This window comes from Miniopterus schreibersii (genome assembly GCF_964146895.1).
Source record: "Miniopterus schreibersii genome assembly, chromosome: 13".
Classification (NCBI taxonomy): Eukaryota; Metazoa; Chordata; class Mammalia; order Chiroptera; family Miniopteridae; genus Miniopterus; species Miniopterus schreibersii.
The window spans coordinates 17139136-17165876 of NC_138113.1; the positions used below are offsets into that span (position 1 = coordinate 17139136).

At 38.1% G+C, this 26741-nt stretch overlaps 3 protein-coding genes across 5 annotated transcripts in view; 1 reads left to right on the top strand and 2 right to left on the bottom strand.

Moving 5' to 3' along the window:
- The window catches only part of CEBPZ (CCAAT enhancer binding protein zeta), an 18983-nt gene extending 14007 nt beyond the window's left edge, over window positions 1-4976 (bottom strand). The window contains exons 1-2 of the mRNA XM_081157222.1: window positions 4762-4976; window positions 1192-2687 (exon numbers count right to left, since the gene is read on the bottom strand). Coding sequence (XP_081013348.1) covers window positions 1192-2687; window positions 4762-4917 — 1652 coding nt within the window. The 5' untranslated portion in view covers window positions 4918-4976. The remainder of the gene's footprint in view (window positions 1-1191; window positions 2688-4761) is intronic.
- Window positions 4975-21806, top strand: NDUFAF7 (NADH:ubiquinone oxidoreductase complex assembly factor 7). 2 transcript variants are annotated; one of them, XM_081157225.1, is made up of 11 exons: window positions 4975-5103; window positions 5407-5570; window positions 7498-7578; window positions 8506-8616; window positions 10226-10439; window positions 10592-10650; window positions 11085-11195; window positions 13308-13451; window positions 14464-14637; window positions 15159-15450; window positions 19337-21806. In XM_081157225.1, exons 1-10 carry the CDS (start codon window positions 5058-5060, stop codon window positions 15372-15374), a joined length of 1320 nt encoding a protein of 439 aa, XP_081013351.1. In that variant the 5' UTR covers window positions 4975-5057; the 3' UTR covers window positions 15375-15450; window positions 19337-21806. The 2 variants fall into 2 exon arrangements, with proteins under 2 accessions (XP_081013351.1, XP_081013352.1); XM_081157226.1 differs by lacking the exon at window positions 5407-5570 and having other exon boundaries at window positions 5020-5103; window positions 19337-21319.
- The window catches only part of PRKD3 (protein kinase D3), a gene marked incomplete at its 3' end in the record, with an annotated part of 55949 nt that continues 48629 nt past the window's right edge, over window positions 19422-26741 (bottom strand). For both annotated transcript variants that reach the window (XM_081157223.1, XM_081157224.1), the window contains exons 15-19: window positions 26174-26335; window positions 25542-25640; window positions 23033-23300; window positions 20456-20541; window positions 19422-19595 (exon numbers count right to left, since the gene is read on the bottom strand). In XM_081157223.1, coding sequence (XP_081013349.1) covers window positions 19422-19595; window positions 20456-20541; window positions 23033-23300; window positions 25542-25640; window positions 26174-26335 — 789 coding nt within the window. The remainder of the gene's footprint in view (window positions 19596-20455; window positions 20542-23032; window positions 23301-25541; window positions 25641-26173; window positions 26336-26741) is intronic.

Genomic DNA, 26741 nt, shown 5'->3' on the forward strand with positions numbered 1-26741 from the left:
CCAAACAATGAAACTGAGCTATGAAAGCAGTGGACTAGACCTGGGTTCTTATCCTTGTATCACTATCTACTAGCTGGGTGACCAGAAACAACCTCCCCCACATGGTTCTAGTGAAGACCATACATGTATAGTAGAAAACTGAATTGTGAGAACTTCAGAGAATCTCTAGGCCAATGTTCTAACTCTATAATGTCCTTCCATACATGCCGTTCTCTCTGCCCAGAATGGTCTTCCCCAACTGTCTGCATGTCATTTTCTAGCTGTGTAACCTTGGGGAAGTTCCATAATCTTCACAGTAACTGTATGAGACAGGTTTCTTGCTCCACTTTACTAACAGGGTTGGGTTATTATGAGGATAAAGTGGCTGGGACTCAGATCCAGACAGTGTGGCTCATGCCTCAGACTTCACTACACTGCATTTCTCGTAAGACGCATGACTAAGAAACTATAAAAATGAATTAGAAGGAAAAGCAGAGCTTTTTGGTATACTCCAACAGTTGCAAAGTGTTTCCACACTGTTCAAAAGATCATGCCTCAATGGATAAATTGCAGGACACCTGCAAAGTTCAGTAAACAAAATCTTAATCCCAATATAAACAAAATTCCAAAACTGTAACCGCCAACCATCCCTACCTAACAAATTTTCTTGTTTACCATCTGACTTCCCCAATATAAATGTAAGTACCTCTGCTTACTGTTCAGTTACATCCTAAGCACCTGGAACAGTATCCAGTGGATAGTTGGCACTTAAATTCTTGATGAATGAATTACTAAATGGCTGTATGAAGGACAGGGTAAACAATACAGGACTGAGCATGGGGTTGGGAGTGGGGAGAGAAGGAAATTTGCATCTGTAGTTCTATCTCTTTAATATCCTAACAGATTTAAAACAAATACAGCAAAATGTTAAATTTGAAATATTAGGTGGTAGGATATGGATGCTTTGGGTGTGTATTTTTCTGTATTTTAACAACGTCTCAATAAAAAAATAATAAACAATATTTGCAAAACTTGTAACATAGCTGTCCAACAGAGAAACAAAGATTAAGTGACTTACTCAAAGTGAGTGAGTAGCAAGTCACTGAGGGGGCCCTAAAATCCAGTTCTTTCTCTTGCCCCCAGCGGGGTATTGCCTGTACTGTAAGATTACTTTATTCCTCACATTCACATATTGGGAGGGTATGTACTTACCTGTATAATGCTGCATAATATCGATCCGATATTGTCTGCTGAGAATTCATAACTTGGAAAAGCAACATTAAAGCCTGCACACTGGTATTAAAATTCACAATATGTAACACTTTAAACAGCGTATCAACCTGCTCCCTCACTTTGTCATCACCAGTCTGGGAATAAGGGTAGGCCCTATTCACTCCCGTTAAAAGGGCACTAAGCATTTTTGATTCAATATCTTTTTTCTTGATACAAGTGCGAAAAAAACAAAAATACAGAGTTATTAATTTGTTAGCCAATTCACTTTCTTCATGGGAGAGGACCATTTGATTTAAAAAGCAAATTGCATAATATTGTGCTTTGGAGCTGATATTTGAGCGAAAGAGCAGCCTTTCGACTTCACCACACACGACCCCTTTCATGTTGGGATGTTTACAAAGCAATGTCTCTAACAGATGGGAGGCTTTTGTGGCTATTTTGTTCTGAGGATCTCCCAGTTTGTTTACCACCTGCACAAGAAGAGCTTTTTCTTCCTCAGGTTTGTTACAAAGAAGCTCATGAGCCACTGAAAGAGCTCGAATTTTGGTGGCTACTAATGAATCATGACTTAAAGTTTCTAAGACCTGCACAAATTCAGCCACTAAGTGTTTCAACTGGTGTTCAAAATACCATAAGATAAGCCTTCTGTCTCTGGAGTCCCTGTTGCCACTAGACAACTGTTCTAGTTTGTTGAAAGGATGCTGGCTGAAAATCCGCAGTTTCCGACTGTCTGGCAAAAGATCTGTAATGAGTAATTCTTTGAAAGTATCCAAAGCCATGAGGCACTGCTGTTTGCTGCCCTTCTTTTTCACAAGGTTTACGAGAGTTTCTACAAACTGGAGTGTGTGAACAGCATCATCCTGAATAAGAAGAATCATGGCTGCCATCCTGTCTCCTAGGGTCCCCGATGACACAATTGCCTTCATCCAGGTAGAAGAGGCTCCCTTTTGATTATTCGACTTATTTTTGAATAAGTTAATTTCATGCTCATACAACTTCTGAGCCAAAGTTTTGTACTTAGACACAACATCCCGAGGCTGGGGTTCCAAAGAACATTCATTGCTATACTCCAGATCATACCATTTGCCTCCAGGCTTCAGTAACAATGCTGGTCTCTCGACAAATTCAAAGATGTCCTGTTGTTTATCTTTCTTTACTTTTGGTATAGCACTGTTGTTCTCATCAGAATGTTTTTCTGGTCTCTTCTTATTTTTCACCTTACTGACTGATGTCCTTTCACCTTCTGCTGCATTTTGCTTTTTATTATCTAATTTAGATATGCTTGCGTTTTTGTTGGCATCTTCTTTGTTGGGCGGTTCATCTTCAATTATGAAAGCTTTTGCATACTTGGCCAAACTCAGACTTTGAATAAATGCTTCCAATTCACCTTGCTGAAGGTCATCAATTGCTCCTTTTTTGCCTCCATCCACAACTTCCTCATTCTCATCCAAAGCAGCCAGCAAAAGGTAATCTTGCTGCATAAAAACATAAAGTTAAAAATAAATGACAAATGCAACAGTTTAGTTAAAGCTTCAAAAGTTAATGTGAAACCTGTATCTTTGAAATCAAAGTTGTCATGGTATTGCCTGGACTCCCAACCTACACCAAAATAAATTCAAATAAATACTTGACAGATTCAAGATTTAAATGTAAAAAACAGAACCATAAAATCAGCATAAAACCAAAAAAGCACACCATAATTTTTAAAAAACTTTCAGAGTAGGGAAAATCTTTCCAAAGTTGATATAAAATTTAGGGCCCATAAAGGAAAAATGGGTAAATTTATCATTCTCTCATACACAAAACATATACACAAATCAAAAGACAAATAATAAACTGGAAAAAAAATACTGGCAACTCATATCAAAGGAATTTGGCTTTATAATTAATATAAAAGTTCCTACATATCAGTTAAGGAAGTGACAAATAACCTAATAGAAATATGTGCAAAGGATATAAACAAACAGTTCATGGGGGAAAAAATGTGATTCTTTTAAAATAAGAAAAGATGCTTAACCTCACTGACATTTAAAGAAATTTAAATTAAAACCACAATAATGCATCAACTTTTTAATCTCTCAGAGGAAAGATAAAATTATGACAGGTGGTGTTAGGAAAGGAATGGGGGGAAAGGCACTTTCCTATGTGGCTGATGGGAGTGTAAACTGGCACAACCTCTAAGAAGGGCAATTTGCTACCTTCAATCAAAATACATAAAAGACACACATCCTTTGACCCAGCAGCTCCATTTCTACAAATTTAGATTACACGCATATTTACAAATGTGGAAATAGATATTTGCAGTCATATACTGAAGCATTATTTAAAATAGCAAAATATTGACAACTTAAAGATCCACAATAAATGGCTGAGAGAAAACTAAGATAGACACAATGATTTATGCAGGCATTACACCAATGACGTAGGACTTTACATTCTGATATGGAATAATCTCTAAGACAATAAGAAAAAATGGATTCAAAATGTTATATATAGATATAGATATAGTACAGTGCCTTTTATGTAGAAAATAATACATACACATATCTATTTCCTTGGAAGATACAAAAGAGACTTACAAAAATATTGCTTCCTGGAAGGTAAATTGCATGGCTGGAGCTAGAAGTGGGGAAAAAGACTTTTCACCCCGTATCCCTTATTTTAAAAAAAACCCCTTTTTGTAGCATGTGTATATATTACATATTTAAAAATAAAATACAACCTGAACACAGAGCAAACTGAATCTGCTCCTATAAGGTGCATTTCTTCTGCCCCTCATGCCCCAATTCTAGTCTCAAAAAAATATTTAATAAAAAATAAGCCAAATCTTCTCATGATTTTGTCAAACTCAAAGTAAAAGCTCACCCTCTTACGTCTCTGACCTCATTCCTTACTAATCTCCCCTTACCTCACTCTGCCTCAGCTACAATGACATTTTTGCTGTTCATGAAACATGGCTCAGTCCTTTCTTTCCTTCAGGTTTTTGCTCGAACATCTCGGTGCTGGGTTCCCCGATCCCCTCATTTAAAACTGTGACGCCCTCTCTCACTCCCTGTCCTCCCTGGTTTTATTTTTCTCCGGAGCACCTCAGCGTCGGACATACCGAGGCCTCAAAAGTTTGGTGACTGCTCCTTTCCCATAATCAGGATGCAAATTGCAAGAAAGCAGAGAGCTTCTTGAACGTACAGTGAGCATGTGCGTGTACTCGGTGAGGACATAAGTTAAAACTCCAGCACTACTGTGGTTCAAAACGCTGATGCCACCCGAGGTCAGGACCAAAAGTGTCAGTCCTCGCGGGCCCGGCGGAGCGCCAGCCACACTACGTCAACACGGCGAGAGGATCGCCCTCATCCGAAGCCCGCAGCATAAACACGCTCAATTCCACGTCTATCTTGCGCAGAGCAGTGGAAAAGAAGCGGTGCCGGGGGCGCACAGAGCACTTTTCGGAGCTGGGAAGCGGGTCCGAGACGCCCTCCACAGCCGCGGGGCCACGCGCAGGACCACGGCCCGCGCCTCGGGTCCCCCTCTCCGGGAGCTCAACGCCATTACCTTGGTGCCTCCAAGCCGTAACACTTCCTCCATGGAGAACCCATTCTCGGCTTCATCGTTATCATCCTCGTCGTCCTCGTCCGTGTCGTCTACCTTCTTGTCAGGACCCCAGGGCCGCTTGGCATGGAACTCCAAAGGCTTCTTGGCGGCCGCCATGGTTAGCAAAGCACGCGCGAGCCGTCAGCATGTCCCTTCCGCTCGGCCCGGTGACGTAGTTCCGGCGGAGGCGTGTCCTCTCCCGGAAGTGCCCGTAATCCCCACCCCCGGGCGCCTGCCGGCTGCTTGGGAGCCTCAACATGAGCGTCCTCCCGATGGCCGGCGCGAGGTCGCTGGGCAGAGCGGGTAAGTGTCCGCCCCCCGGACCACGGTTGCCGTGGAAACCGCGCGGGGCGCCCTGCTCAGCGGCGGGCGCCTGGAGCGCTCCAGGCCGGGAGACGAGTCCGGCCTCCCACGGAAAGCGGGCTCGGGGCGGCGGGCTAAGTGCGGGCCTGCCTGAGCCTGGGGTGCGTGCTGCGGGCCGGAGTCCGCTTCCCGGCTTCGGGCGAGGGGAAGGGGTCACGAGGCCGATCTGAAAGCGCTCGGGCTGCTGCGCGCTGTAAACACTACGGTGTTGACCGGGCCCCGCTTACCGTGTGTTTTTCGCAGTCCTTCCCTGCCTTTGGAGAGGGAGATACCTCAGCTCCGGGAAGGAGCCCGCAGGAAACCAGCCGGTGACGCCGATGCTGCGGCACCTCGGGTATAAAATCAAGGCTACCGGGCCCATCACTGTGGCCGAGTACATGAAGGAGGTCCTGACCAACCCGGCCGAGGTAGGGGTCGGCCCGAGGGCCAGGCCGCGCTGCCCGGTCGCCAGGCGCCCGGGGCCCGAGCGTCCGCGCCCCGGCCGCCACCCCGGGACCGGGGGGCGGGTCACTTGATGTCGCGGCAGTGAGGTGACACAGACAAGTCCCAGAGGCGTTCGGGAGACCGGGTAGCCGACTGGCTGTGTGAGACGCGGGCAGGACGGCTTTCCTCCGGGGCTGGCGGCCAGGGGGAGGAGTTTCCCTGGGGGGGAATCGAGGCGGAGGAAGCGCCGGGCTGGCTGCGGACGGAGGGGCGAGGTCAGTCCGCTTTATGAATCTGCAGTTCACAGGGACTCTGAGGTGGAAACAGGAGCCTGGAAATAGGAATTTCGTGCCTGGAAAGGGACACTGGAAGCATATTCTGGGTTTTTTCCCTCGAGAATGGAAGGTCTGAGACTGGACTGTTCTAGGATTAAACATTGTCACAGCTTTCTGGCTTATAGTCCCTTGTCTGCTCCACAGACCAGATGGTGAAAGCCTGTAGGCCTTTTTTTTTTTTTTAAGAGTGTTGCACTTTTTGCTGAGTTGAAACACGAGATCTGTGGATTTCTGGGGTTGGTTGGGTCTATTGGATGTGGTCGAGTGGCCTGCTGTCCAGAGGTTTAGGCAAGGCAGTTATTTTAATTAACTTCTAACTGAAATTTAGCAGTTAGAATGTGTAATCCTATGTGTTTTATGTCCTGTGCATTTAAAAACATTCTCTGAAGGGATCCACAGGCTTCACTATACTACCAGCGTGGTTCATAACACACACCAAGACACCCCTGAAATGCTTACTTATGAAGGGCAAGAGAAAGGCTAGAGGGTTTCTAATGCTGAGAGGGAAAAGTCAAAGCTGTGAGAGGAAGATCAGATGATACAAAGGTCCTGGCCCATGAGAGCTGGGTGAGGAATTGCAGTCAATCCGGAGCACGGGGGGATCAGGTTTGGATAAGCACAGAAGGGGTAGGCATTTCATATTTTGAGTCCTAAGGAAAGAATGGAAGCAGGTGGAGGCCAGGAGGGGTCAGGAAGCTGAGGAAGTTGTGTTGTATCTCTGGGTGGGCAGGAGCCCAGGTCACCTGCTATGAGTAAGGTGGTAGAAGGCGCATAAGGACCATAGGGAATTTTTAAACTAACCATTCTTGAGTGTTTCTTGAAGGTTAGGCATTCTGATAAAACTTGGGGTATGAAGGTGAATAAGACATAGTCTGCTCCCTCAACTAACTCTGCCTTCTGGTGAAGAACACAGACGTATCAACAAATAAGCTCAGAAAAGGAAGCACTGGATTTAGCCTGAGGTTGGAAGGCTGGGAGAGGAGGTCCGAGAAGGTGGCATTTCAGCAGAGTCAGTGGATGAGTATGATTGCCAGGAAGAAAGGGAAAAGGAGAGGGAAGGAATTTCAATGGCATGGATGTGTGGACAAGCAGGGCCAGTTAAAAAAACACTGTTTATTGAGCTATAACATTCATATAGAAAAATGCATAAATCACAAGTATACAGCTTGATGAATTTTCACAAAGTGAACACTCCATGGAACCAGCACCCAGGTCAAGAAACACCATGACCAACAGGCAGGGGTCTAATTTGAAGCAGAAAGTATCAGAATTTGGGGAAGGATGGCTGGAGGCGTTGGCAGGGTCTTACTGTGTTGGGTTTTTGGAGCTGGGAGGGGGAAGGAGGGTGGAATGTTCTGCTTTTCTAGTCACAGAGTCATTGGTTTTCTACCATTCTGCAAAACTTGTCACTTTGTAAAATTTAGGTAAAGATAGTGTTTATCTTGCTTATTTAGAAGAGAGAACTTGCTTACTACATAATTATTTTGTTGTATACATTATATAAGATTTGAGGGGTGTTTTAAAAAGCTTTATTTGAAAATTAATTTGTTTTTTTCCATTTTCTCTTTTTACTTAGGGATATTATGTGCACCATGACATGCTAGGAGAGAAAGGAGATTTCGTTACTTCACCTGAAATAAGTCAGATCTTTGGGGAGGTAACATCAATGTAAACTATAAAAGAAACTAATCACAAACATTTGAAAGCAGGTCAAGGTGTCTTATTCTATAATAGTTTTTTACAGCTTTGTTTTTGTGATTCCTCCAAGGCTTTATTTTTTAGTAGTAAATACTGAGGGAGTAAAAAGGTAACAGAGGAAAGAAAATGGTATAATAGACATTGAAAAGTTTATACTTTACTGTAGGAAAGGGAATGTAGAGATAAGAGGGACAAAAGGAAAGGAAAAGAGGTGGAGGTAAAGAGGTGACCAGATGAAACATGGGAATGGGAGAGGGAAGAGAGAGAAAAGCAAAGGTGAGGAGAGGTAGAATGTACTCCAGAAGGAATTACTGGGATCAAAATGAACTCTAAAGCCCCCGATCAGGGTTTAGCCATAATTACAGTAGAAGTCTCCCTTTAAGAAACTCTGGATTCTTTTCAGGAATTCTACTTTATTTATTTCCATATAATAACCTTTGATCAATTTTAAAATAAGAGACAGTACACAAGAGGAAGTAGAGTCCAGGTATTAAAAAATATATTGCTTATGTGTAAGAGCCATGTAATTATTAAAGTCAAATGAATATGAAAAAATGGCATAGTTATATAATTCTATTTCATATGTCTGCTTTCAAATACAAGTACCTTTCTGTAAGCAATATTCTCTTCTCTGTGTCATGGGACCTTTTATAGTGGAGGGTGACTTTTAACTATTTTCTCCAGTTATTAAAGCTTCCTAACTAGTATGTGTTGTAAGATAGTCCCAGTGAAGTTTCCTGTGTGTGCAACTATATGTATATATTAAATACATATGGTTTGCTAACATTTTGCTTTCTGGCACAAAGTATTGTTTTCATGGGGTTTTGTACTGCGGCATGCTTTTATACTTTGTAATACTTCAGTGAAAGTTTTATCCTTGTCACAGCTGCTAGGGATATGGTTTATTAGCGAATGGATGGCCACGGGAAAAAGTGCAGCTTTCCAGCTGGTGGAACTGGGCCCAGGTCGGGGTACCCTTGCAGGAGATATTTTGAGGGTAGGTAATCAAAGAGTGTCTTAAAGTCTCATGTATGTGTATCTTATCACTTTTGAAGGAGTTTGCAAAGTTTGTTGATTTTCCTGGCTTTCAGTCCTACCTCCTTAATTTCATACTTCTCAGTGAAAATATGTCAGAATGATATAGTGAATGATTGTCTGTTTGTAAGGTTAAAATATGGGGGTGGAGGAGAATGTGAAAGCTACAAGTACAAAACATCTAGAAGACATTATGGGGCCAGGCGGTGTGGTGTAGAGGTTGAGCATCGACCTAGGATCCAGGAGATTACAGTTTGATTCCCAGTCAGGGCACATGCCCAGGTTGTGGGGTTGACCCCCAGTAGGGGCCGTGCAGGAGGCAGCCGATCAATGACTCTCATCATTGATGTTTCTCTCTCTCTCTCTCTCCCCCTTACTCTCTCTGAAATCAATAAAGATATATTTAACAAAAAAGAAGACACTTTGGGAGAACACACTGTCTTCTGAGTAGGGAAAAAGGCTTTACGTTATATATAAGGCAAAGTCCATGGAGGAAAACAGTAACAATATCTATTACATTAAAATGAAGACCTTTCTGTTCTTTAAAGGAACTAGTTAGTTTTTGTTCTTCAAAAACATCATTAAGAGAGTGGTGAGACAAACCACAAATTAGAGAAGTTATTTACAACACATATAACCAACAAAGAACTAGTATTCCTTTTTTTTTTTTTAAACATATCTTTATTGATTTCAGAGAGAGGAAGGGAGAGGGAGAGAGAGAGATAGAAACATCAATGATGAGAGAGTCATTGATCGGCTGCAGCCCGCAACCCGGGCATGTGCCCTGACCAGGAATCGAACCCTGATCGCCTGGATCCTAGGTTGGCGCTCAACCGCTGAGCCATGCCCGGCCGGGCAGAACTAGTATTCCTTTAAGTCAATAAGGTGACAGATAACTCACTAGAAAAACCAGGCCAAATATGTGAGTAGGCCAGTCATGAAACAGAAAACTCAAATGGCCAATAAAAAAAAAAAGATGCTCATACTCATTGGTAGTCAGGAAAATGAAAGTTAAAATCGATGACAGCCCTGGCCAGTGTGGCTCGGTTGGAGCATCGTCCCATACACCAAAAGATCACAGATTCTGTTTCCATTCAGGGTGCATGCCTAGGTTTCAGGTTCTATCCTGGTTGGGGTAATTATGGGAGGCAACCGATTGCTGTTTCTCTGTCTCCATCCCTCTCCCTTCCTCTCTCTAAAATCAATAAACATATCCTTGGGTGAGAATTAAAAAAAAAATTAATAGCACTGTACCCTCAAAAATAGAAAATCTGATATCACCAAGTGTTGGTGAGGATGGGGAAATCTTTTATCTTCATTTGTTAAATCACAATTCTAAATTTTATCATTAGGAAACCAAACTGTACTGTTCCTTTTTTTATATAGGCTATGTTTAATAACTGATAGGTTATGATTCTCATAGACTGCTGGAGAGTGGCTTGTGTAAAGAACAAATTTCTCTGGAACTAATTATTACTTTTACTATGACGAGCAAATTATTGAGGTCAGTGGTTAGAAAACCTAAACTCAACACATTGTATTTTGCCAATTTTTCTTCTTTTTGTATTTAGGTGTTTAGTCAGCTTGGATCTGTGCTAAAAAACTGTGACATTTCAATACATCTAGTAGAGGTGAGCCAAAAATTAAGTGAGATTCAAGCATTAACTTTGACTGAAGAGAAGATCCCATTAGAGCGAAGTGCTGGATCCCCAGTATATATGAAAGGTGTTACTAAGTCTGGGATTCCAATTTCCTGGTACCAAGATCTGCAGGATGTTCCAAAAGGTAATGATTTTACATTAATTGATGAGAGAATTTTGATCACAACCCCTCATAGTAGTGAAAGAACGAGGCATGTTGTTGTTGTTAATATTCAGAAGAACCAATTCATTATCTTAAAAATGCTTAAACATTTTTTTCCTTCCACTTTTAAATAGGGTACAGCTTTTATCTTGCACATGAATTTTTTGACGTTCTTCCTGTGCATAAGTTTCAGGTATGATGGAAAAAAGTCATTTTTATAATTGAATAACAAAGGGCCTTGTGTTGTAAAAATAAATATTTACAGTATTTAATTATTCAGCATGTAAACATTACTTGTCCAGTTAATGATATTTGGACTTTCTCATGAATATAAATAATTGCAACTCAGAAATGAAATATTAAGTAGAATTCTTAATTCTCTTAGCATAATTATTAAGAATTCTTAATTCTCCTGAGATAAAGATGTATGAGAATAGTTTGTGTCTATCAGTCTACTCATTGTTTAGAAGAAATGAAGTAAAGCCTTTAAATAATTTTAAGTGGTAAAGTGGTCTGTAAATGTTACTTACCTACCTTATACATAGAGGAAAAACCAGTAGTACTTTTTGCTAGTGACAGTTTTAAGAACTTGCACAATTTTGTTTTTATGCATTACTTTGTGTTTAGAAAACCCCGCAAGGATGGCGAGAAGTACTCATTGATATTGACCCACAAGTTTCTGATAAACTGAGGTTTGTTTTGGCGCCTTGTGCCACCCCAGCAGAAGCCTTCATACAAGTAGGAATACGTGGGGTTTTTTTCCTTCTTACTTTATTACCAACTAAGTCATATTTTCTGAATTACTGTTTCAGAGTTCCTTTATATGGGGGAGGAGTTGCTAGCAACATGTGAGGTGCTTTTTATTAGCAGTGAACAGAGCAGAGGCACTAGAGTTGGGAGAGTGAGTTAAAATCATTTTTTAGCTTCGTGACTGCGCTGTTACATAATAAGAGATAAAGTTAATAAGCACTTACTCAGCAAGTCCTGTACCTTCTCCATTGACTTATCAAATGTTGACAGTATTCTCTTGACCGGTTTGATGTCTGTGAAAACAATGTATTACAGTGTAAAGTACAGTAACAACAGTGTTTATTGAGTTCTTATTCTCAACTCTTGCTAGGTAGAGTGGGCCTTTTTCTCTGCTTCCACTCAGATCTAAATTTGATTCTAGACTGCCAGCATGGTATTTTACTACTGTTTTCTCTTGACTCCAAGGAATAATCACAAGAGCCCATCTTGGACTTATGCTTAAAGGTTAAAAAAAGTCCTGTTCTTCTCAAGAATGTTTGGACTCTGGATAGCCTGCTTTATTCCTTTTTGCCCAGTTCAGAAAAAAAATTTCTATTTTTGGAGCCATAACTAAGAACTTATAACTCAGAAGTTATCAGTTTTAAAAGCACAGGAGCTTTTAAAAATGAATCTGTGAATTAAGTTTTCTTTGCAAAGCATAAGAAAGTGAAAATATCGGCCTAAACACTTGTGAAAATTTCTATTTTTTCACATTCTGGCTACTTAGTTTTACCTGAATGAGAACTTCATAAAGCTATCAAGAGCTAAGCCTGGCCCTGGGAGCTGTGATTCTTTTTAGTTCTTGAGTAGTCGTCACTTACGAGAGAGGGAGTGGGGATTTCCCCTCCCATTTGAGTGAGTCGAATGGTAATAGAATCTCATCTTGAAGAGCAGGCTAAGATGGTAAGAATGTCAGCATGGTACACTGAGAGATGTCAGCTTACACCCGAGGTAGCTGGCCTCATGGTTTTTATAATTAAACCACAATAATTATTTAATAGTACTGGGGGCAAAACAAAACAAAAAACCTAAACAAAGAAGAAAAAAGAACAAAGCAAAAGAAAAAAGGTAGCACTGGGGGAAAAGTAGCACTGAGGGTAAATGGCTTGTTGTTTCATTTAATCCTCACAAAAAGCCTAGTACACGTGTAAGGGGGACTCGGACTCCAAGGAGTTGGGTAACATTTCTAGTAAGCAGTAGGAAGAGCTGAGATTCAGAGGCGAGCTTGTCTGACTCTACCTGTTAGACCTGTGCCAGTCTAAGCAGAGACATCAGGGCAGTCAGTACTTCATTTCTATTAGGGTAACTGTTGGGGGTGGGGCAAGAGTTAGTGTATGTTCTACTAATGAAGAAAAATAAACTTTCTATTATCTCAGGAATTAGTGAAATTTCATAGGTACTAGTCAAGTTGACAAGTATTGTCATTTCACTTTTTAAGCTAATATGCACTTATTGAGGACCCTTAGTTAATACCTGAACATTTTGGGAAATAAAGGCCTTGGGTACACTGGTATCAGTTCATAAGGTGATGTTTCTAGATACAGAGCATATCATTAGGATGACTGTAGCCCCAAAAGAAGGCATCATAATACACCTGTTTAATCTGGTCTGGGGGTTTTTTTAATCGGATTTACGTCATTTGCTCATTCAGCAGTTTTTTGAGAGCCTATTATGTGGTAAGCACTTTTCTAAGGAGACAAAAATTCCTTTCCCATGCTTTCGACCAAGTGGAATGTGTCTACATGAATTATGATATAGACATAGTAATAGCACCATAACTGAAGTGATAATGTTCTTAGCCTCCTGAATGGTTGGGAGGTCGTATGCCTTTTTAACAATGGGATTATAATTGAAATGTATTATTAGAGGATGGCATCAAAGAACCAAGGAGTTTTGTACAATAAAAAGGATGTCATGGGAAAGTTTGAGTGTAGAGAACATATGTTGAGAACAAATTAATTTTTATTGTAAATAGGAAATGCTTATTGCAGAGAACTCTGGAAAACCCTAAGGAAACAGTTCTTTTGAATGATGTTTTTTCTTTCACCTGTCTCTTACTAGCATGATGAAACAAGGGAGCATGTGGAAGTGTGTCCTGATGCTGGCGTTATTATTCAGGAACTTTCTCAACGCATTGCACTTACCGGAGGCGCTGCACTGATTGCTGATTATGGTCACGATGGGACTAAAACAGATACCTTCAGAGTATGTATAATTCAGTAACATGACTTACCAGAATTGGTATGATTTACTTAGGTATCAATTGTTAGTTTTGAAACATAAATTTAAGATCTTTCTCTTTGGTTTCTATAGTGCTTAGCACTGTTATTATATTATTTTATAATTAATATTAATTCATATTATAATTAATCTTAACTCTAGATCTTATTCCTAAGCCTAAATCCACTGTCCAACTTTCCTTTGAACAGGGTTTGAATTGTCTACACTCCTGAAGTTGCAGAACCTAGGGTCTGCATAGATCCTAGTAAGCATCTAAGTAATACCCCTCTTCCATTTAAAAAAAAAATTGGTACTTTGCAGATTTGATCTAGCTACTGTAATCATTCAAACTTTTTCTGTCAGATTTTCAACATCGTTTTTCCTTCTCCAGATGTACTTTTCCCCCCCCAAACATCCATTCTTAAGTTCTTTGAATACGATCAATTCTGTTCAATTTACTATAATTGAAATACATTTAACTAGATGCTATTAGTCATTTTCTAGGTCTTTGGCTCTCAATTTCTAACTTTATTGTATCTTAGAAAAACCTGGATGGTGTGTTAAAAATGCTGATTTCCTAGCCATGCCTTCAGGATTCTGATTCACTAGGTCTGGGTAGTCTAGTAACATTCTCAGGTGATTCTGATGCATGTGGTTGATGATTAGATTTTGTAAAACACCATCTAGGTTCTGATATCCTGGATTCATCTGGAGAATGAGATCTCCTCTATTCACGGGCATTAATGAAAATGTTAAATAACTGTTAAGGCAGCAGCATCTCCAGGTGCTCTAACACTACTTTATATTGGGTTTTCCACATAGCATCTCATTTGAAGAAAATAGTGGTACTTCATTAACAGTTTGTAAACCACTGACTTAGGCCATATTTTTCTTTTTAACAGTTATTATATAAAATATATTAAAATCACAGCACTTCTTTAATCTTGATAATAGCATAAAAGGAGAAAAACTCATCATTTTAAAAATTATGTTCAAGGGATTTTGTGGCCACAAGCTTCATGATGTCTTAATTGCCCCAGGAACAGCCGACCTAACAGCCGATGTGGACTTCAGTTATTTGCGCAGAATGGCACAGGGAAGAGTGGCTTCTCTGGGTCCAATAAAACAACAAACATTTTTAAAAAATATGGGCATTGATGTCCGTCTGAAGGTAATGATTTATTTCCATATATTTTAATTTCACAGTGCTTCCAATAAATATTTTAAATAAGTTTACCTGGCCTTAATGTTCTTGTAGTTGGCCAGAACCCTAGTGTTCCAGTCTTTTCAGTAATGTAGGATTTAGTTTAACCAGATGGCCCGGGAGCAGGGTGGAGCAGCCTAAGCTTTCATGCATCTCAATGTGAGATAGAATTAAAATTTTCAAGTAGTGTTCATGTTAAGAAAACCTGACTGCAGTTATGGGTATGAATTTTATAACTGTTCTGAGGACATTTTAACCCTTCAGTGTAGATCACACTACCTGGGAATATTTGTTAAACATACAGATTCACAGGTTTGTGTCACAGCAACCTATGTTTTTAATAAGTACCCTGTTGTTTTGAGGCAGGTGATCAGAAATCACAGTTTAAACAGTGCTTTATTGAATAGCTAATAGTCATTAGTGTTGCTGCAGATAACTAGAAATCCATTCTTCTGGTTATTTTTACTAAGAAAATTTTTTCTTTTCAGGTTCTTTTAGATAACTCAGCTGAGCCATCATTGAGGCAGCAGTTACTTCAGGGGTATGATATGTTAATGAATCCTGAGAAGATGGGAGAAAGATTTAACTTTTTTGCCTTGCTGCCTCATCAGAGAATTCAAGGTAGAAGCCATCAGATGAATGCACGTCAGTCAAAACCTTCCCCATCACCTGTGGCTGGATTTAGTGAACTTGCTTGGCAGTGATATTTCAGTTTGGACTTTTTGCCCCCAAGTCTGCATAAGAAACCAAAATAAAGGGAACACATTTCATGTATCACAGGTAAAATAAGTATTTTATCTCTTCACAGCCAATAAAAATAGCCCATCTTATATACAATACAACTAAACACTGATCTTTTAAAGTTGTTTTAACTCTGGGAACAAATGTGTGTTCTTACATATGAAACAAGTTATTGTGAAACTGAGTTTCCTTTAACTAAATAAAGCTAGTTGCTATGTTTTTGTTTTATTTCAAAAAGTAAACATGAACACTGATTGGTTCAGTAAAAACTGGAAACAACCTAAATGGCCATTTACAGGGGACTGATTAAGTAGAACCATCTATATATTATTTTTAAAAATGATGTAGAGTAGAATGTCTTACAGTTATGATTCCATTTTTGTTGGAGAAAAGCTACATTTAAAGAAATGCTTATAAGTAATTCCATAGACATGAATATTTTAGTGCAGACTGTTTTTTTTTCAGTTCTGTGACACTTGTATATAAGAAGGAAAAGATGCCTAATAATCACTATTAAATTTCCCAACCTGGAAGTGGGTTTTAGGGGTAGGAAGACTTAATTTATTTGTTTTTCTTCAAAGTATTTTAACTTTTTACCATATGCTTCTGTGAATTTTATAATTAACAAAATTAGACTTTAAAAAGTTTAAAAGTCACAATAAAACTAGTAAACCTGACATGTATTTAAACTGTGAGTTAAATGTAGATGACCCAAGAGGAATAATTTCTTAAAGTGAGCTAATTCACCTATATTTTCAGATAAATGTCAAGTTTTAGTTAAGTTCTCATGTTAGTTCACAGAACTTTTATATTGATACCAGACACATGCACTTTCTGAATTGCTATTTTAGCAACACAAATTTACAAGTGAGATTAAGGGAAAAGAATATAGCCGTGTGTCTTGAACTTTCTGCATAACTACTCTATTGGAAGTTCACTGGCAGAGTGATGAACCATTGCTTTTTATTGCTTCTTTGGCCTGAGAACAGGACTAGCATTCTGTGTATCACTCTAACATAAAGGAAGATGGAGGCCAGCCTCGGGCTATTCCTAGCCACCCTTATTCTGTTTCCATAAATTTTGTCCCAGAATTGTTGTGACAGTTTTTAGAAGATGAAAATGCCTATGGTTGGCTCCTCCCAATTAACTGTCTTTATAATGAAGGGGGAAGAGTCAGGCCATGTCTTATATCTTAAAACCTAGGAAAAATACTTTGATATTAGGTATTTAAATAAATATTCTGGCAGCTGCAGTAGTGGATTATTTGATGGTAGTTCCTGAAAAATTTGTAGTTATAATTATCCCAGACTTGAATTCCAAGAAATGGGACCCTCCTGCTAATTACCTCAAATTGCATATAAAATTGTAATAATGAGTTATTTTTTATTTTAGGCAGTTAAAAAAAAGTCAGTGTTCTTAATTATAGCATTAGTACCATTTACAAATACTGTTTCCAAAATATATTTTGCCAAAGCCTGGGAAAATAACACAACCAAATAAAATTTTCTTGTATACCTTGACTAGAGATAGGCTTAGGTTTTCACATGGAAAAGTATGGTGATAAGGAAATATATTTTATTATTAAGCTTTTTTGAGGATATTTACAAAAAGTGGGATGTAACAAAAAATATAAAAATGTACTGAACAGTGTCATTATAGACTACTTTGTACATTATCAAATGTTTCTCACAATTATTTCTTACACAAATACAACTTGCAAGACAAAAAAAGGTTATGCAGGTTATACAGTATCTGGAGTACTCAACTCCAAATTACCTGACAGTGCCTTTACAAATTTAGAAAACTTCTCAGGCATTCAACAACAAAAACAAAAAGAGTGCAATTAATTTCATGGCTTGTAAAGTTTGATTATATAAGTATAGCAAACAAACACCATTCCAGTTAATTTTCACCTTACGCAGTAAAACCGTAATAGGATACCTACTGACTCAGAATTATTCCATTTTAGCATGCTGATATAAACAGACTTATTTTGGAGAAATTTGGGGAAGTCATCTTCTATCCTAGGGAAAACAGAGTTCTAAAAGGTTTTGTAGAACTAATAGGATTTTTAAAAAACCTTTATGAGAATGAAATACTGAGAGAAATGGAATGTCTCCTGGAGATCTTTCTGGGGAGGCAGTGTAACAAAAATGGTTAGAAGGGTAAGAGGAACTCTAGAGCCACACTCTCTGGGTTCAAATACTAACTCTGTGACTTCAGCAGCTAGTTAATCTCCTTGTGCCTCAATTTCCTTAATTGTGAGATGGGGTTCATTATGCACTTAGCTCATGGCTGTTGTGAGGATAAGTTAACATCTGAAGAGCTCAGAACATAGGAACACTGCATGTTTGCTACTATTCTCTCAGAGATCTTGAAAGGCTCTCTGAGTCTTAGTTTGCTAATATACGAACAATCTTTTCCTTTGCTACTCCTAATTCAGTGGGCAGCGACAGTGAACACTTTTATAGTTTATTGACTATGTTCATATATAACTAATCTTCAAAACAACACTCTGAGGAAGGTAGAGGCAAGAATTATGATCTTCATTTTATAGATTGAGGAACTCAAGGCTCGGACAAATTGCCATCTGGCCAGGCCAACATAGCTAATAAAGGGAGCTAAGACTTTCAAGACTTAAACCCAGATCTTCTGATTCCAAATCTTTTGCTCTTTTTGGAGGGGGAAAAAAAAGTTCAAAGTGATTACTAAGGAATGAAGAAACAAAAAGCGATTACATTTTATAAGTTCCAGATAGTAAACTTTTGGGGGGAAAACTATTAGTAACTTTTTAAAAGCTGTGAAAAAGTCTAACCTCTTAAATCACATATCTGAGTAGAAAAAAATTTCTTTAGCTGGCTGCTGGAGCTGAAATGTTTTAAAAACCCTTATCCTTTCATTTGCTCTGCTGATAATATAGCCCTATCCTTAAAAGTGTTTCATGCTCAATCCAAACTGTTTAGAATAACGGATATAAAAACATTCCAGACATCTGTAAAACCTCCCAATAAGCTAAGGGAAGAAAAAAATGACTGTTTGCTATTCTTTCCTATAGTTTTAAGTGACCCTGTACTGGCCTTACTTTTAATATATATTTAATTTCCTCCTTCAACCCTGTGTTAAGATAAATTGTATAATTATAGTTTAGGTGTATACCCAATGAATGTTGGGAATCTAATTGTGGCTATATCATAGCGGTGTCAGTGGGAACATAATTCATTAGCAGCAGAGTTGAGCCATGAGAAGACATACATAGTACTCAGCACTCAGACCAGCAGTTCCTACTCCTGGTTCTGTAACATCAGTTGTTCAAAATTTTCTTAGAGGCTATTGTAACATACTCACAAAAGGTGACAACTTAATTTTTATGTTGTAGATAGCACATTCAGAGTTTTAATTCCAAAAAGGTTAGGGATCACTGTTTTGGAGTCTTGATTGACCTAAAAAAGAAAGGTAAAACAGTCCAGCACTCCTTTTTTAGGTGTCTACGAAAAACCCCTCAATCCCTTTATGGTCAGTTAAACAAATGTTTAAAGTCCTTACAGGCAATCATAAGCTGGCAGCCTCTCTGATACCTTTTTAAATGCAAACTTGTTTAGTAATCAACCTTATAACTCTTGTATGATTTGGTCAAGCTATGTAGTAACTGGATTTTAGCTTGCCTTTTTTGAAAATAATATAAAAACAGGAAAGGGAAGATAAATTAAGTGCCACTATTGTACTAAAGTGAAGGATTAGGAAAAATAAAAAAAAAATTAAAAAACCAGTTATTTCTTATGCTATAAAAATTTATGAAAAGCTTCATCTTGGTTCCATTATGTGTTTTTATCTCTCAGTTTCCCCTCTTGTACCTACTCATTTTGAACTACAGTATTGGTGTCACCGATTCCTTATCATATTTCCTCATGTCTTTGCATCCTTGCAGATGACAACCTCCAAAGAACAGTTGCGCAGCAAAATATCAGTCCATAAAATGAAATCCATCCTTATTGAAGTTAGCTCATTGACAATTAAGGATCTTCTTCCATGTCATCTGGATTGGGAGCCATGATGAAGTGCTTTGGGTATACAAGGTTATGTGTGTATGCATGTATTTCCCAGCGGGCATCATCACTTTCATGTGTAATGTAACGTTCTCCAATGCGAGTTTCAAACTCTCTAAGGTCAAGCCAAGTCTGATAGTCCTAGAAAAAAATGAAGTGACTATGATCCACACAAGAAACAAAATCCTGTCAACCTTTTTTTTTTTTGCTTAGCACCCTAATCATATAATTGACAAACTCCTACTCATAAGTACTTGCTATAAAGTAAGTTCCACTTGTAATACTTTAAATTAGCAATGTTAAAGATAAATACTTTTTTAAACTGAGTATGAAGAAATTAACTAGTTTCTAAAGTTAAAAAAAATATCTCAGGCTTTGAGGTGGCTAATAACAACCATTAAAACATTTTGTTCTATACTATGAGAGGTCTACAACTCCTTAAAATAGGGGAAAGTGCTTAGAATCATTTATCAGGGTAATTTAATCCTGAGAGTAAATACGATTGCATTTGTTCTGAAGTTAATTCTACCCTTCATTCCCTTTTAAATAGTTCTAAATCGTCTCTCTTTACACTGAAGTTTGGGGGTACCTTTTTATAAATACATGCAATAGCTTTTGGAGGAATTAAGCCAAATGTCTCAAATGGCATTTCCAATCTCTTCAATGCAAGTGTGAACCTTTAGATATTTTGAAAGTAAAATATATTTGACAAAATAATATGTTAAGCTCATCTTACAAAAAGGTGAAATGGACACACAAGGCCCTATAAAAGGCAAATTCATTGTTTTCAGTTCATAGAAGTTTAACTGCCTATCATTTCTGCACTTCAATGGTGTATTGCAAAAACTTCCAGAGATTCGGCCATAGCAAAAATTAATCATTAAAGAACACTTACATTATTCTAAAATGTGCAGAATATGTTGATCTTAGAGTGGTTTCATTAGGTAAGAGAAACCACAATGATCTGCAAATGAGGATTGCCAAAGAAAGACATTTTTTACCTGCAGCCAGGGATGACTGAGAGATTTGTCCACACTGTAACGTTTTCTCATCTTCACTTGAAGTAGGTTGTTTATCAAATCAATTGCTAAGGAAAAGACAAAATTAGATACATGAATTTGGGTGTACGAAGTACCCCATACCTGTGACTCTGCCTGGAAGTTAGTTCAATCCATAGAAATAGAGAGTTGAGGATTTTTTTTTCTCAAGGACATGGCCTTTAAGCTAATATGTTAGTGATCTGAAACTGTTTACTGAATTTACAGTGTATCTGGTTTTATTAAGGAGGCAATATAGAATACAGGTTAAAAGTATAAACTGATAGGGAGAATTAACATTTAAATGTCCATGCTACCCAAAGCAATCTAGATTCAGCGCAACTCCTACCAAAATACCAATGGCATATTTCACAGAACTAGAATGTTCCAAAAATTTATATGGAACCACAAAAGACCCCGCCTGCATAGCCTCAGCAATCTTGAGAAAGAACAAAGTAGGAGGTAATCATGCTACCTGATATCAAACTACTAGAAGGCATCAGTAATCAAAACAATGTGGTCCTGGCATAAAAACAGACAATATAGATCAATGGAACAAAATAGAGCCCAGAAATAAACCCATGTCTTTATGGACAATTATATTTGACAAAGGAGGCAAGAACATACTATGAAGTAAAGACAGTCTATTCAATAAATGGTGTTGGGAAAATTGGACAGATATGTGCAAAAAAAATGAAACTAGACTACCAATTTACACCATACACAAGAATAAACTCAAAATGAATTAAAGACTTAGTTAAGACTCAAAACCATAAAAATCCTAGAAGAAAACATAGGCAGTAAAATCTTAGACATCTTGGGCAAGAGAAAAGAAAAAATAAACAAATGAAACTACATCAAACTAAAAAGTTTTTAAACAGCAAAGGAAACCACCAACAAAATGAAAAAACAACCCACCAAATGGGAGAACATATTTGCCAATGAGACATCTAATGAGTTAATATCCAAGATTTATAAAAACTCAAAACCACCAAAAAAACCAAACAATTCAATTAAAAAATGGGCAAAGGACCTGAAAGACAAATACCATATGATTTAACTTGTATGTGGGATAGATATGGAGAACAGACAGATAGCTCTCAGAAGGGAGAAGGCTGGGTGAAATATGTGAAGGTATTAAGCAGAAACAACACCTACTCAGACAACAGTATGGTGATGACCAGAGGGGAAAGGGTCATAAATGGTGATGGAAGGAGACTTGACTTTGGATGGTGAACACAATACAATATACAGATGATGTATTATAAAATTGCACACTTGAAACCTGTATCATTTTATTAACCATTGTAACCCCAATAAATAAATAAATAAATAAATAACCTCAAAAAAAAGTATAGCCTCTGGAGCCTGCCTGGCTGGGCTGAAGTCATTCTGCCACCTACTCTGTGATACAGTCAGTTACTTTATTATACTCCGCCTTAGTTTCCTCATCTATAAAATAAGGTTGTTTAGAAGATGGCATTAGCTTAATACATATAAAGAGCTTAGAATGGTGCTTAGCACATAGTGCTAAGTATTAACTTATTATTTCAAGATGAATAAAACATGCTAATAATTGCAAGCTGACCCCCCCCCCCCCCCAATAACATCATATTGCTTTCTAGTCTCTGGCTTGGTATAGAAAAGTTGCCAAAGCCATTACCCTTGCCTCCATGGTTAGATTGCGGTGATAACTTACTACCCAAAGTTCATACTCAACAGTTTTGTTGTTGTTAGGGTTATGGTTAAACTTAGCTTTAAGGTTAGAGTTTAGGTATCAATTAGGGTCAGGGTAAGGGACAACCAAGTCATTCTTGGATACAACCAGGAGTAGCAAATTCAAAAGCCTTTACCAGGCAGGAAAAATAAATGTCTAAAGCTTTCCAGTAGGGGTCCCCAGGAGAGCTGAAAACAAACTGGAGAGTATCTACTGACTATAAAACTCATTCTAGATATAAAGAACCTGAGCTACGGGTCTATAATCTAGTTCTGAAGAAAAGTGATTATAAAAAGATAGACCACTTAAGGAAAAATATGCCTAACTGGTAGCCAAAGTAGATCTTACACAGGTTAGAGGAGAGGTTCAGGGAAGAACTTGGGAGATGTTAAGGGGTCCTTGAAGTGGCAGGACTACAACAGCAGGGAGGAGGGACTGTAGGCAGGAAAATAGTTCAGAAGAGGATACCACCAGATTTGTATAGGGGAACAGTGGGAGATAAGACTAGAAGTAAGCTTGGGCCATATCACAGAGACAGCTGCAGTGTGGTTAAGGGGAGACCAATGACAGGAAAGTAGTGTTTCCTGGAGATGCACTTGCCAGTGGTGACTGGAAAAGACAGAGATTTTAGTAGTTTCAAAATTAGCAAGGTGGGGCCTGGATTAGTGCTATGCCTGGGAACTGTAAGGAGGAGTGCTCAGTAACTTAGGTAACGAATTGAATTTGGAAGATGAATAGGAGATATAAAAAAAGAGAAGTTAACAAAGGCTGATAGATCACAAAGATTTTTATACTAAAAGGCACAGAGCCAAAATTTTTTTTACCTTCACCAGAAATTTCTTTCCATGGATTTGGTGGGTACATAAATGCAGCATTTTGGATTTGGTCATTTATATCTTCATCTTCATTAAAAGGAAACGTGCCACTGAGGCTCACATAGACAATAACTCCCACTGACCACATATCTAGAGAACGGTTGTAACCTTTGCTTCTGAGAACTTCAGGGGCTAAGTATGCTGGAGTTCCTACCACAGATCTTCTGAATGACTTTTCTCCAATGATGCGTGCAAAACCAAAGTCACACAGCTTCACCTGGAATTCAAAGGATGGTGTTAACTTTATACTATACATACATATACATCCATCCATCCATCCCTGTCCCTAAATATGATAGTGTATCATTTTAACACACTTGCTAACTGTACTGACTATGAATGTCAAATGACTGTAGATAGGAAAATTATAAAATTCATTTATAACCTGTGATTCATTACTAACAGTGCTTCTTTCTAAAAACCACTTTTGGATTCTAGCTTCCAGAATGACAAATAACAGATTGGTGTTATAAGTGTTGAGAGTTTTTTGATGAAATGGAGGGTGCTGATCTTTTATTATTTGGAGTTTAAGGAGATTACTTTTCTGTCATCTGTGAGCAAGAATTATGTTTTTCATTGTTGAATCCTCAGTGAACTTACAGTGCCTGGACACATAAAGGTACTTAATAAATGTTTGCTGAATGAAAAACAAGTTATGATATTTAAAAACTTACTCTTTATTTTACTTAATCCTAGACTATCTCTTCCCAAGGATACTATAAATTAGCAAGGAAATGAAACTGAACTGTATTAAAGATAACTATTAATGTGGCCAGTAGAAAAGTAATGCCAGAAACTGGAAGAACAACAGTGTTTTCTATGCCTGTGGAACAAATTACTGCTATTTAGATTTGGAAAAAAGTTCTACCTGAAGGTAGCTACAGTCACTACCATGTCCATTTGAGAACAGAGTTCTGGAAGTGTGATAAGCATGGCAAAACTCGGAACGCTTATCCTGCTGCCTGTCTTCCAGCAGATGTTCAGATCTGGGTGATGAATGATGCAGCCATGCCAAATAAGCAAATACCAAATACTTTCCAGAGGAAATGCCCTCATTCACAAAATGTCTTCAGAAAAAGCACTGATATAAAGTGAGAGAAAAGGGATTTGGCTTGTACACACCAGTAGTAAAAATAGTGACAGGAGAACAAAGATAAAGGTGTATCCAAATGATGCTATTTTGAGGATATGGACCCTCATAGATGTTTTTATGATATTTGTTTTGTCATTATTGAATTTGGCTACTTCTCTATTTTAGTCTTTGAAACAGGACTACTAACCATGAAGAAATATGAACTGTTTTTTTTGGTAAATGCCATATTTTGGCTAGCATCTTGATAAAGTAAAGATGACTTGGCAGTTCGGCAACTGAATAAAGAAGTGTGGCCATGGCTAGCACTTGAGCAAAAAATACTATCAAGTAAATGATGTTATCTTCCCTTTGTTCCTAATGGAACAACTGGGATCACTAGAGGTCAGAAAGCTGGAGTTTTAGCCTTAGCTGTAGGGGTATGCACCCTTTGCCCATATTATTTTGAATGAGGTAAGATATAGAAGCACTTTATTTAAAACATTGCACCAGCTATCTCTGACCTTGCAATGATAAGGAATCACTTCTAACCACACAGGCATTATAAAAGAAGATGAACTACTTCTTTAAAAGAGGTTATGAAATAAATTTGGATCAAGATCAACATTTTTAATGAAATTTAACTGAGTAAAAAAAATCAGAGCACCACACATAGGGCACACACATGGTGTCATATGCGTGTGGGTGCTAGTGATGATGGGAAATGTAATTCTTAGGTAGGTTTTGGTGAAAATGTTTGAAATATAATATTCTAAAGAGCAAGAGGAGTTGGCTTCCTGCCAACTAGATAATCAAAATCTTTTATCTCTCAATTCAGGGTTACCCGTCAGTTTGTTTTGTTCTGAGCAAGGACCACCTACCAAGGTAGATTCTCCCCCACTTCATTCCTAACCCACAGAGAGGTGTTACAAACAATCTACGTGTAGAAGGTATTCTTTGAGCTCTGGTAAAGTCTAAAAAGTCTTAATGAAAATAATATAATTAGTAAAATTTGAATTCAAACTATTCAGGTATTAATCATCACTGGCAGTTACACGCTAAAAACCATTTTTTTTTTTTTTTTAAAAATATATCTTTATTGATTTCAGAGAGAGGAAAGGAGAGGGAGAGAGAGAGATAGAAACATCAATGATGAGAGAGTCATTGATCAAGCCCACAACCCGGGGATGTGCCCTGACCGGGAATCGAACCCTGATCACCTGGATCCTAGGGTCGAAGCTCAACCGCTGAGTCACGCCCGGTTGGGCTGAAAACCATTTCTGTAAAATTGTTATATATTTGAACCTGTAGCACGACTTTTCATTATGTGGGTACTTTGTAATGTTAGATACTTAAAATGATACTTAAGAAGGTTTAGAGAAATCTCACCTGAGGAAATGGCTCTGCTGATGCGAGTAGCACATTTTCTGGCTTTAAGTCACAGTGCACAATATTCTTAAAATGTAGATTCCTCAAAGCAACAAGTATCTGTTATTGAAGGAAACAGATTTTTTTCAGCACCTGGAAAAATCAAGCTAAACTCCAATCTAACCCATTGAACAGTACAGTAATTTGAAAACACTACAGTTCATCAAGGTTTAACTGAAAGTGTTATTCTATTCTTCAAGGTCAACAATTCCCACATTATCAATATGTAAAATATACATAATGCTATTTAACTCTTTTATGTAGTTTTTAACCACCCCAATATAGTTAATTAAAAAATAAAAAATAAAAAGTAAAGCATAGGGAAGATAGTCAATAATATTGTAACAATTACGTATAGTGTCACTTGGGTACTAGACTTATCAGGGAAATCACTCTGTAAGTTACATAAATGTCTAATTACTATGTTCACATGAAACAAATAATGCATCAACTGTAACTGAAAAATTTTAAAAAGAAAACTTAAAAGACAGCTGCTTCTAAAACAGGATAAAAGCAAAATTAAAATAAAAAACTAAGCAGTTATCTTTTACTGTCAAATAAATTTATTCTCGTTTAAAAAAGAGTTAAAATACCTGTGTCACCATGAATTTAGTAATTCGTTCTGGAAGTCGACTTTTCTCACTGGATAGAATCATTTCCAACATATCTCCATGCAGCTTTTCCATTACTACAAAAACTCGTTCTGGGGTTTCAAACATACATTCCAGGTTTACAATCCCAGGGTGGTGCAAATTCTGAAGAGTTGTAGGATTAATTGTTGGAATACATGGCAAAGAAAGAAAAACAGCTTAGAAAAATAAACTTAAAAGCAAACAAAAAAGATCACAGATTATGATTTTTTCAAGTTATGGAGAGCTGATGCACTGAGGGGAAAGAATGTCTCCCCAATTTTATTATATAACTGCCCTTATCCATTCCTCGTGGGAATTACTACTTCTTTTCCTTCTCACCTTTCAATCTTCTGACACTAACTTTATGCTGTTCATGAATAGGCACCAATGGCCAATCAAATGTTAGCCAATTACGCAGGGCTCTTTGGGGCAGGATTTGTGAAGGTCTTTGCTCAAGAAATGATTTTGTTTTCAAGGTAGTTATTTACCTAAGTCTTGATTCTCATTGTATTATATGTCAATTTGGTCT

Coding starts and splice junctions, on each gene's coding strand:
- NDUFAF7 (XM_081157225.1), top strand. CDS start 5,058: ATGAGCGTCCTCCCGATGGCCGGCGCGAGGTCGCTGGGCAGAGCGG. Junction 8,617..10,225: donor TTGCAGGAGATATTTTGAGG/GTAGGTAATCAA, acceptor TTTTGTATTTAG/GTGTTTAGTCAGCTTGGATC. Junction 14,638..15,158: donor GCATTGATGTCCGTCTGAAG/GTAATGATTTAT, acceptor TTTTCTTTTCAG/GTTCTTTTAGATAACTCAGC.